This window comes from Pan paniscus, chromosome 19 (assembly GCF_029289425.2).
Source record: "Pan paniscus chromosome 19, NHGRI_mPanPan1-v2.0_pri, whole genome shotgun sequence".
In the NCBI taxonomy this organism is placed as follows: Eukaryota; Metazoa; Chordata; class Mammalia; order Primates; family Hominidae; genus Pan; species Pan paniscus.
Window position 1 is genome coordinate 8,793,982 of NC_073268.2, and position 11,955 is coordinate 8,805,936.

Consider the following 11,955-nt stretch of genomic DNA (forward strand, 5'->3'; position numbering starts at 1 on the left):
CCTCAGCCTCTCGAGTAGCTGGGATTACAGGTGCCTGCCACCACACCTGGATAATTTTTGTTTTTTTTAGTAGAGATGGGGTTTCACCATGTTGACCAGGCAAGTCTCAAACTCCTGAGCTCAAATAGCTACTCGGGAGGCTGAGACAGGAGAATGGTGTGGATCCCGGAGGCCGAGCTTGCAGTGAACCGAGATCACACCACTGCACTCCAGCCTGGGCGACAGAGCGAGACTCTGTCTAAAGTAATCATTTTTCTCAGCAGTTGAAAAACGCGACGTGAGGTCCAGGCAGCCTCCCCTCAGACAGTGTTATCTCAGGCCGACTGTAGCGAGCGTCGAATGGGAAGACAGGAACGGGATCGCCGTGGAAAGACTTGCAGATTTACTCTGCAGCTACGCGGTGCAGAAATAACAGGAGAGACTCACGTGGTGTAAATACAGCTACACAGGGCGGTGGTGCAAAGTCAGGTGGTCACGGGGATTTCTGCTTATGATTCTATGGTATACAGAGCCCAGTTTCCAAAACAGCCAAATCTGCCCCAACACCTGGACGACGAGTCCCTGTGACTACAACACAGCCCTGAGGTTTGGAGGCGACCCATCCCCACCCTCCTTGCAATGGGTTCCTCAAAACCAGAACAAGCTGAAAACAAACCTAACACAACCAGCATTTTCCAGCACAGTAAACCAAGGCAGGGAATGTATTTTTTTCACTGAACTTCTCATTCGTGACTATTCTAAAATCAACCAGGAACTTATCGAGTGCCGGCCATGAGCCCAGCCCTGTGAAAGATACTGTTGTGGGAGAGAAAAGGGGTAAACGACGGTCCCCGCTTTCGAGGAGTCAGCTAACCACTCAGTTTGAGAGCAGCTCTTCACAGTAAACATGGAAAAGGCTACTGCCTTGCACAGGGCCGTGGCTCCGTTGTTATTTGTTTACTGACTCAATAAATTAATAGATGGCATAATAAGAAGACAATTGTGCCGTGTGGGGCCCGCTCTAAGAACCGCAAGATGGGTTGGAGTTGTTGGAAAAGGCTGTGCCAGAGGCCGCTAGCTGCCTACGCAGTATCAATTCTTCTATTTTTCCTTGTAACAGAGCCCCTATTTTACTTGAGGTGGCCATACACCCAGATAAAATACTGCATTTCCCAGCCTCTCTTATAGCTCGAGGTGGCTAAGGAGATAAAAACAGAAACTGTCAAGAGAGGTTCCCAGGAAAGTGCCTTAAAAGGCAGACAAACAGCCACCACTCACTCTTACGCTCCTCTTCCCATTCTTCTAATTCCTGCCTGAAACGTGAATGTGATGGCTGGATCTCCAGCAGCTATTTCAGACCAGGAGGTGAGCTTGAGGACAGAGAAGCAGAAAGACTGAAAAGCCTCCATTCCTGATGATCATGGAGTCACCATACTCTCGGCCGGACTGCTGGCCACTGGAATTCTGTTACATGTGAGATAAATAAGCCTCTATCTTGTTTAAGCTACTTTTTTTCAGTTTTGTCATATGCAGCAAACCCCTATCGACCAATCCCAGATTCCACGGAAAATCAGCCCTTAAAGGAGGGGTTGGTTTGGGGGCTGGTTTGGGGAAGTCAAGGCGGGAGGGCTCTTCAAATGCCAGAAAGGGCACAGGAAAAGATGCCGGATGGAATGAGCAATGGCAGAAAGGATCTGCGTAGAAAACAGAATATAAGAAGCCAGATGGTGGCTTTGCAGACGCCAAGAGAGACAGGGCTTGACGGGGAAGCATCAGGGACCCCAGGGGACCTGGAAAGGTTGTCTTCCTCTGAAGATGCAAAACACCTCTGGAGTAGGGACAGCGGTAAGTAAAAAAGGAGAGAAAGGCAAACAAATAAGCTTGGGAAACTTTATTACCTGGAGAGATTCAAATATAAGCAGTAGCCTGGTTTAGCCAACTGAAAATTCCTGGACTTATAACAGCAACAATAAAGACACCATCGAGGAAGTGTAATGATAACAGCACCATCGAGGATCCCGATGGTGAGACGGGGTTTCACCCTGTCACCAAGCTGGAGTGCAGAGTTGCGATCTCAGCTCACTGCAACCTCCGCCTCCCGGGTTCAAGCAATTCTCCTGCCTCAGCCTCCCAAGTAGCTGGGATTATAGGTACGTGCCACTCTGCCTGGATAATTTTTGTATTTTTGGTAGAGACGGGGTTTCAGCATGTTGGCCAGGCTGGTCTCGAACTCCTGACCTCAAGTGATCCACCCACCTCGGCCTCCCAAAGTGCTGGGATTACAGGCGTGCGTGAGCCACCGTGCCCGGCCTCAAATGGCTTCTTAATATCTCTTCACAATAGGGATGGGAAAAAATTACTCTATCACAGCTAAGGCTGAAAATTCAATCCTTCAAATTAAGTTACTCAGACATCCACTGAACACAAGGAATTCTTCCTGGAGCAACAATCTCATTAGTCACTGATGGGAAGGGCAGAAAACCCATCAGGTTACAGCTGAATCAGGTTCAGGTAACATGACTACTTAGTAGGAAATTCATTTCCCATAAAGATTAAAAATAAAAAGTCTCAGGGCCAAGTGTGGTGGCTCATATCTGTAATCTCAGCACTTGTGGAGGCCGAGGAGCGAGGATTGCTTGAGCCCGGGAGTTCTAGACGAGCCTGGGGAACAGTGAGATCCCGTCTCTACAAAAAATTAAAAATTAGCCGGCTCGTGGCATGTGCCTGTAGTTCCAGCTACATGGGAGGCTGAGGTGGGAGGATCGCTTGAGCCTAGGAGGTGGAGGCTGCAGTGAGCTGTGTTCCTGCCACTGCACTCCAGCCTGGGCGACAGAGTAAGACCCTGTCTTAAAATAAAATAGGCCAGGGACAGTGGCTTACACCTGTAATCCCAGCACTTTGGGAGGCCGAGTCAGGCAGATCACCTGAGGTCAGGAGTTCAAGACCAGCCTGGACAACATGGCGAAACCCCGTCTCTACTAAAAATACAAAAAGTAACCGGGTGTGGTGGCGGGCACCTGTAATCCCAGCTACTCGGGGGGCTGAGGCTGGAGAATTGCTTGAACTCAGGAGGCGGAGGTTGCAGTGAGCCGAGATCTTGCCATTACACACCAGCCGGGGTGACAAGAGCCATACTCCATCTCAAAAAAATAAATAATATAAAAATTAGCCGGGCTTGGTGGCGGGCACCCGTAATCTCAGCTACTCAGAAGACTCCATCTCAAACAAAAAATCAATAACAACACACACACACACACACACAGAGACACGAATACCCTCCATGGTCACTCTACGCCAGGTGTTCTGCTACACTCTTTAATTATTCTCTTGCATTTAATCTTCGTAACTATCCTGAGAGGGAAGTGCTAATATTTGAGGCGGTACAGCTTGGGGTGCGAAAGCATGGACCTGGAAGCCAGACTGCCTGGCTTCAAATCCTAAGGGCTACTTATAAGCTGGGTGACCATGGGCAGGGTTATTGAAGTTCTCCAGGCCTCGTGATTCTCATGGAAAATGGAAATAATAACAGCACCTGTATTCGTCCGTGTTCACACTGCTGTAAAGAACTACCCGAGACTGGGTAATTTATAAAGGAAAGAGGTTGAATTGACTCACAGCTCCCCGTGGCTGGGGAGGCCTCAGGAAACCGACAATCACGGCGGAAGGCAAAGGAAAAGCAACCACCTTCTTCACAAGGCGGCAGGAGAGCGAGCAAGCCTGCGGGGGACCTTCCAAACGCTTTAAAACCACCAGATCTCATGAGAACTCCCCTCGTGATCAGGACAACAGCCTGGGGGAAACCACCCCATGACCCAGTTGCCTCCCACCAGGTCCCTCCCTCGACACGTGGGGATGATAATTCGAGATGCGATTTGGTTGGGGATACAGAGCCAAACCCTATCAGTGCCTGTCTTCTGAAGGTGCTGTGTGGAATCCATGAATTAAAGCATATGAAGTGCTCAGAACAGGAGCTGGCAAAAGCAAGCCCTTAGGGTTAGCGACGTTTATTATTCCCGTCTGTCAGAGACGGAGGCTTGGAACGGTCAGTGGCTGGCCGGTGGTCTCACACCTGGGGAGAGGCAGGCCTGACGTCACAGCACGCACCACCCAACACAGCTGATCCTGGCTCTGCCCGTCCCCTCACTCCTCACCACACCAACACGGCCTGGTCTTTGTCTTTCCTGGTACCAAGCAAGGCTACAAGGTGCTAAAAGGAAGATACTAAGCGAATTGGCAGACTAACTTATTTATTACACTCTGCTGTTGCTATCGTGCGTGGACAAAAAAGCCAAAATGTGTTTTGGCTTAGGAATCTGCCCCTCATCTAAAAGGAAATGACCCTTTTCACCTCTGCTTCTGGGCCTCTGTAGGTGAGGCCTCACGTGTTCTCTCTCTCTGAAACCCTGAGACTAAGGCAAAGCCTGGATTGCCCAATAAAACCTGACCTTAAGGACCTCTGAATGCAGATAATGAGTGTGATTGCTGGTGGAGGCCAATCCAGCAAAAAGAGACTCATGAGCCAAGATGACCTCTGCCTTGAGTCCTGCCCTACTGCCTGAAAGGTTCTAGAAAGAGTCAGAGCCTTGCTGGGAGGGGGAAACACGTATCTTATTCATTCATATTTTTTAGAGACAGGGACTCGCTCTGTCACCCAGGCTGGAGTGCAGTGGCACAATCATAGCTCACTGAAGCCTCGACCTCCTGGGTTCAAGTGATCCTCCCACTTCAGCCTCCTGAGTAGCTGGGACTATAGGTTCACATCACCACAACTGACTGATTCTTTTTTTCTTAGAAATGGGGTCTCACCGGGCGCGGTGGCTCACGCCTGTAATCCCAGCACTTTGGGAGGCTGAGATGGGTGGATCACAAAGTCAGGAGATCGAGATCATCCTGGCTAACACGGTGAAACCCTGTCTCTACTAAAAATACTAAAATTTGACAGGCATGGTGGCGGGCGCCTGTAGTCCCAGCTACTCAGGAGGCTGAGGCAGGAGAATGGCGTGAACCTGGGAGGCGGAGCTTGCAGGGAGCCCAGATGGCACCACTGCACTCCAGCCTGGGCAACACCGTGAGACTCCATCTCAAAAAAAAAAAAAGAAAAGAAAGAAAGAAAGAAATGGGGTCTCACTGTATTGCCCAGGCTGGTCTCAAATTCCCAGCCTCAAGCAGTCCTCCCACCTCAGCCTCCCAAAGTGCTGGAATTACAGGTGTAAGCCATTGTACCAGCCACATGCACCACGGAAAACCAAACCATCTGCGATCCAGAATGACTGGGGAGTGGGAAGCTCTGAGGAAGCAACTCGGCTGGGCACAGTGGCTCAGGCCTGTAATCCCAGCACTTTGGGAGGCCGAGACAGGCGGATCACCTGAGGTCAGGAGTTCAAGACCAGCCCGGCCAATATGGTGAAACCCCGTCTCATCTAAAATACAAAAATTAGCCAGGCGTAGTGGCACACTCTTGTCATCCCAGCTACTCAGGAGGCTGAGGCAGGAGAATCACTTGAACCCAGGAGGCAGGAGTGGCAGTGACCCGAGATGACGCCACTGCACTCAAGTCTAGGTGACAGAGCGGGACTCTGTCTCAACAAAAAAGAAAAAGAAAAAAGAAACAACTCAAAGAAAAATGACCTGTAGTAGTGGTTAATTAACACTTATGGGTGCTTCCTACGTGCCAGGACCCGTCCAAAACGCTTTAGAAATATGATCCATTTATTTCTCATATCAACAACAGGAGAGAAGAGGTGCTTATTAGCCTCATTTTACAGATGAGGGGACTCAGGCTCAGAAAAGTCAAATAACTTCTCCCAATGTCACACAGGCAGTCTAGCTTCAGAAACATGGTTTAATTCCGTGTTTTCAAACCTTTTTGTTCATCTCACAGCAAGAAATACATTCTACATCAGCTCCCAGTGTACACATACGCGTCCGCATAGAATCGAAACGGAGTCCAAAAACAGAATAATACTCGCCGTGTCCAATGCACTCATCTTGAGAGAGAAAAACCCCTGCCCGCCTGGAGCTTGCGTTTGACTGGAGGGAGACAGTGAATAAGACCCACATGCAAAATTGCAGCATCCACGGTGGTAATTTGGGGAATGCTGTAGAGAAAAATGAAGCAACAAAGGACAAGGGTGGCCAAGGAAGACCTCCCAGGTGCTTCTGTTGCCAACTGCACTAATTTCAATGAGCTGTTACCCACAGTGCGAAAACGCCTTCCCTTAATCGCTCCAATCCAATGCCTCCCTGTATGCTTGAGGGCTCTTTCTCCTAGATTGTGTGTGCACACATGTATGTGGCAGTGTGCACATGTATGTACATGTGCAGGTGTCTGTGTATGCATGTGGCAGTGTGCCATGTATATACGTGTGCAGGTGTGTATGTGTGTGCATGCATGTTATGTAGCACTGTGCCATGTGTATACGTGTAGGTGTGCATGTGTGTGCATGCATGTATGTGACAGTGTGCCATGTACATACGTGTGCAGGTGTGCAGGTATGTGTGTGCATGCACTTATGTGGCACTGTGCACATGTACATATGCAGGTGTGTGTGCATGCATGTACATGTGAAGGTGTGAATGTGTGCATGTATGTATGTGACAGTATGCCATGTGTTTACATGTGCAGGTGTGTGTGCATGCATGTATGTGGCAGTGTGTCATGTATATACATGTGCTGCTGTGCGTGTATGCGTGTGCATGCATGTGACCGTGTACCATGTGTATACGCGTGCAGGTATGTGTGTATATGTGTGCATGCATGTATGTGGCAGTGTACCATGTGTATACATGTGCTGCTATGCATTTATGTGTGCATGCATGTAACCACGTGCAAGTCCACCCCCCACTCACTTCCTCACTGAGGAGGCTTTGGAGACAGAGGCAGAACCCGAACATGTAGCTGTGCAGTGTGCCACAGGAGCTTGCCCTGCAGAGGGGGCTGGAATGGCGCCTGAAATCTAGCCCAGGCATCACTAGCCAAAGCCATGAGTGCCAGACACGTGCCCCGGCTCACGTCTGTAGTCCTGAGGAAGGTGACTCTTGTTATCATTGGTCCACCCAGAGGGGAGCATCTTTTGCAATTCCCAGGGGCAGCGCCGATTTCTAACGTGCATCAAGGTGCCCTATGTGCTAGAGTGTCCTAAGAGAGACAGGCGACGACTCACAGAAATAAAAATCACTCCCTGGGAAAAGTCTAGTGTGCTGGGCACCCCGGGGAGGGTGATGGATGTGGGTCTGGGGGGAGACAAGATTGCAGCCAGCTCTGAAGCAGCTGGGGCCAGTTGGGTAGCCTCCACCAAGGGCATTTGGAACTTGGCACTAGGGTGAAATCTTCAGGCTCTTCCCTTAAGTTAAAGAGACATATAAAAATGTTACCAGCATGTGCGGCAAGAGCATTGCCTGTGGGAAACACAGTCAATCTTTGCTAATGAATAAGTGTAATTGATCAAAACAGATGACTTGATGGACCTTCCAACTGTGCTTTTAGCAAAGTGGACAGTTTTTCATTCAAATGCAAACTCATCCAGATAAAATCTAATAATGGAGATTTTGGAACAATCCCAGCATCAATGATTTTTTTTCCTCCTTCACTGAGCAGGAAGGTATCTTAAATTCCTGCTTGCAGCTTGACCCAACCGGACACCACCAGTGTGCTGCTTTCCGCGTGGCTGAGGAGACCGTGACAGTTCACAGACACAGCAAAGGGCTCCCACGCCACCCCCATCCCCACCTGACCTCTCCTCCTTAGCCCCATTCCCACTCCCTGACCTAGAAAGAGCTCGGTGGACGCTCAATTCCAAGCAATCATTTATTCAGCCATTATTCGTTGAGCTTTGACTGCTGCAAAGCACCGTCCATACCACCAGAAGGGGGTTCAAAGATGACTAAGACCAGGCCCTGTCCTCAGAAAAGAGAGCAGATGCGAGGGGAGAGAGATGACAGGAGACCCGGTGAAGGTCTCAGCTCACCCCAACGAGCACTTAATCTTTCTGAGCTTCAGTTTCCTCTTTTATCCAGTGAAGACGCTGGACTAGACATGGTCTCTGGGCACCAGGCCAGCTGGAAAACGAGATGGGCCTAAGCCTCCCCTTCCCCTCTTGCTCCCAGACTCCTAGAAAGCCAAGAGGCCGGGCGCCGCCTTCTAGGAAGAAAACGAGTCCGCAGAGGGGGCTGGTGAGGGCCGTGGCCCTTCCCTGAAGTTTGCACGTGGCCCCAACACACAGAGCAGCCTGGAGAAGAGGAGACTAAGTTCAGAAAACGGAGTGGAAGGTTCGGCCTTCCACGGTTAGGAAAGGGGAGCTCAGAAGGATCGGGAATTTCCGGGAAATGGGAAGCCCCTGGGGTGTGTGCAGAGAGGGGTGACAGACAGAAGGGTGACAGCACCCGGTGGTGCCAAGGAATCTGGCGGGGGCCAGGCCGGAGGGAGGGGCTGAGGGATGTCAGGGCCACAGAGCACAACGGCCTGGGCTCCTCCCACGCGCCGGCCACACGCCCCGTTCCGCCAGCCCTGCCGCCGCCGCAAGTTCATTTTCATAGAGTCGCCCGAGCTTAACGTCGCTTTGCACGTGTTTTCTAAGTTCCACAGGTGGCTTTGGGGTACACAGGCGCAGCTCACCCTCCTTCCCGCCCGCTCCCCGGCCCCGAGCTCGAGGTTAAACAGGGCCGCGGAGTCGGCCGGGAAGGGGTCCCAGCAGCCCGGGGTGGGGGGCGCGCGGCGGGGTCGAGCGGGGTCTGGGGGGGGGGCGCCCACCTGCGGAGAAGTCTTCCTCGCGGTCGGAGCTGTGCCGGCTGCCGTCGCTGTCTCTCTCCGGCGAGCTGTGGCCGGGCGAGTCCCGCTCGGGCACCCGCAGGAACCTGTGGCGCCTCCACGGGGGCAGGTGCTCGCGCCTGGGGGTCTCCGCCGCGGCGAGGGGCGAGCCCGGGCGGTCCTTGGCCTCGGCCTCCCGCTGCTCCAGGTCGCGGGTCCCCCGCTGCGGCCGCCGCCCCCCGGGGATCAGGTGCATCCAGCGGTGGGGGCTGCACGCCCGCCCCGGCCTCTGCGCCTGCTCGCGGGTCCCGAACCGGCAAGGGGCCACCAGCCAGTGGCTGAGGATGAACTTCTCGTTGAAATCCACCATCTCGAAGTCGTGGTCGCTGCCGTCGCCCCCCTCGTCCGTGCCGGGAGCCGCCTGGGGGTCCCCGAGGGGCGCGTCGTCCTCCCGGGCCCGGAACCGCAGCTGGGGCTGCAGGAGCTGCTGGTGGACGGCGTCGGCCCAGCTCCTTCCCCCGCCCGCTTCTCCGGCCGCCCCGGGCCCGGCGGGCAGGTCCCCGCGGGGAGACTCAGCCTCGGGGTCGGGGCGCCCGGGGTCCCCGCGGGGAGACTCAGCCTCGGGGTCGGGGCGCCCGGGGTCCCCGCGGGGAGACTCAGCCTCGGGGTCGGGGCGCCCGGGGTCCCCGCGGGGAGACTCAGCCTCGGGGTCGCGGCGCCCGGGGTCCCCGCGGGGAGACTCAGCCTCGGGGTCGGGGCGCCCGGGGTCCCCGCGGGGAGACTCAGCCTCGGGGTCGGGGCGCCCGGGGTCCCCGCGGGGAGACTCAGCCTCGGGGTCGGGGCGCCCGGGGTCCCCGCGGGGAGACTCAGCCTCGGGGTCGGGGCGCCCGGGGTCCCCGGAGTCTCCGCCGCCGCCCCCGGCCAACGCGGCCTGCAGGAGCGAGGCTTTGAGCTGCTCCTCCGCCAGCACCTGTTGCAGCCGCTCCAGGTTGAGTCTGCAGCGCTCCAGCTCCCGCTCCGCGTCCCGCACCGACTCCAGCCTCGGGACCGGCGCCTCCGCCCCGGGGAACTCGGCCCGCCAGCGCCGCTGGAACGCGCGGGGGTCCCACATGCCCCGAGCTCCGTCCGCGCCGACCCTTCCCCGCGGCCCCGGAAGAGACCAGAGGAAAAATCAAGTGTCCCCTTCCGCCCTCGCGCCTCTTCCCCGTCTTCTTCCTCTTTTCTTCTCCTCCTGGGTTTCGCCTCCCTGACGTCAGCGGCTCCTCGTGGCGGGGGCGGGCGCCCGGGGGATGAGAACCCGCCCCGGGCATCCCACAGCCAGCTCGGGCCGCGGAGCCGCCTGGGGAGGGCGGGAGCTGCGGGGCCTGGACTCGAGCCTTCCCCGCCCGCCGCGCGCTCCCGGCCCCGGACCCCGCCCGCCCCGCTCCCCTGTCGGCCCCGCTCCCTGCACCCGAGCGCGGGGCCCCGGACACCCTCCTGCCGGGCCGGGGGAAGACGTGGGGGCTGAAGGCGGCGTGGCTGGTGTCACTGCGGACCCGCGGGGTCGCCCTGCGCCGGGATTGATGGATGGATGGATGGATGGATTGATTGATTGATTGATTGATTTTCCTTTTTTGAGGCCAGGTCTCGCTCTGTCGCCCAGGCTGGAGCACAGTGGCGCGATCGTGCCTTAAACTCACGTGACGAAGATCACGGAGCAGTTTAGTCCAAATCTGGGGGTAACGCTTCGGGGTTCTGTCGGCCCCTGTAAGCTTCTCTCCTCTTCTCACTGAAGCTTTTCCGGGAAAAACACTCAAGGATGACTGAGCCAAGCGGCTCTGCTAGAGGCGCCCGGGACCTCAAAGCTGGACTCCCGGGGAACTGAGTCCAACCGTGGCTGCAGGGGCCGCGGCCTGGCCGAGGGTCCGCGTGGGTGTCTACGAAGACCCCCCCACTCCATCTCCTCTTTGCGGCCTCAGACACTTCCCCTGGGGAGGACAAGAAATGTGAGCTGGGCCGGGCGCGGTGGCCCACGCCTGTAATCCCAGCACTTTGGGAGGCCGAGGTGGGCGGATCACCTGAGGTCCAGAGTTCGAGACCAGCCTGACCAACATGGAGAAACCGCGTCTGTACTAAAAATACAAAATTAGCCGGGCGTGGTGGCACATGGCTGTAATCCCAGCTACTCGGGAGGCTGAGGCAGGAGAATCGCTTGAACCTGGGAGGCGGAGGTTGCAGTGAGCCGAGATTGCGCCATTGCACTCCAGCCTAGACAACAAGAGCGAAACTCCATCTCAAAAAAAAAAGAAAGAAAGAAACGGGAGCTGGAGAGGGGGCCTGGAGACGGGGGTCCCACGTGGCCCTGCCCTCCGCACCTGGCTGAGCAAGGCTTTCCAGTTCTTTTCCAGGGTTGTGGATGAGGCCCCACTGCCTGCAAAGAGAGGCCCTGATAAACCATCTCGTGCTTTCTTAAAGAGGGGACACCTTATCAATGATTCACGTTTCCTTCATTTTAAGCATGAAGAAATTGATCTAAGAGGTCGGGCGCGGTGGCTCACGCCTGTAATCCCAGCACTTTGGGAGGCCGAGGCGGGCGGATCACCTGAGGTCAGGAGTTCGAGACCAGCCTGGCCAACATGGGGAAACCGTGTCTCTACAAAAATACAAAAATTAGCCGGGTGTGGTGGCAGACGCCTGTAATCCCAGCTACTCGGGAGGCTGAGGCAACAGAATTGCTTGAACCTGGGAGGCAGAGGTTGCAGCGAGCCGAGATCACACCACTGCACTCCAGCCTGGGCGACAAGAGTGAGACTCCGTCTCAAAAAAATAAATAAATAAAAGAAAGAAAGAAAAAAAAGAAATTGATCTAAGAGGCTGACTTGGCAGCTGGAAATTCTTCCTCCCCACAGCACCTTTTGGGGACTGGAGCTAAACTCAGCCACCTTCTCCGTAGCCCCTGCCACCCACCCGGCTCTCACCTGAACCATGGGCACAGGCCATCCTGCTCCCAATTTTCCAGCCCCTTAATTCATTCCTCAAGGCTACAAGGAAGCAAGGAAGATGTTTCTTAACCACAAATGTGCCATGTGTTTGTGCCAAGCCCTTTCTTGCCTCCCGTCGTGTACAGGGTGGAGTCCAGACTCCTTGGCCTGATGCAGGAAGTCCTCCCACATCTGGTCTCTGCCCACGTCGCTGCCTTCTTCCTATAATTTAGCCTTGCCAGCTCAAAGCTGGCCCCAAAGACCTCACAC

The 11,955-nt window shown here is 54.9% G+C and overlaps 1 protein-coding gene across 1 annotated transcript; it reads right to left on the reverse strand.

Annotated features, from left to right (window-relative positions):
* Positions 1-5,805: 5,805 nt before the first annotated feature.
* LOC130540437 (breakpoint cluster region protein-like) lies at positions 5,806-11,933 on the reverse strand. The gene is made up of 2 exons (XM_034941217.4): positions 8,729-11,933; positions 5,806-8,207 (listed from the first exon to the last, which is right to left on the reverse strand). The coding sequence occupies exons 1-2, from the start codon at positions 9,834-9,836 to the stop codon at positions 8,056-8,058; spliced, it is 1,260 nt and encodes a 419-aa protein (XP_034797108.3). The 5' UTR covers positions 9,837-11,933; the 3' UTR covers positions 5,806-8,055.
* Positions 11,934-11,955: the final 22 nt, after the last annotated feature.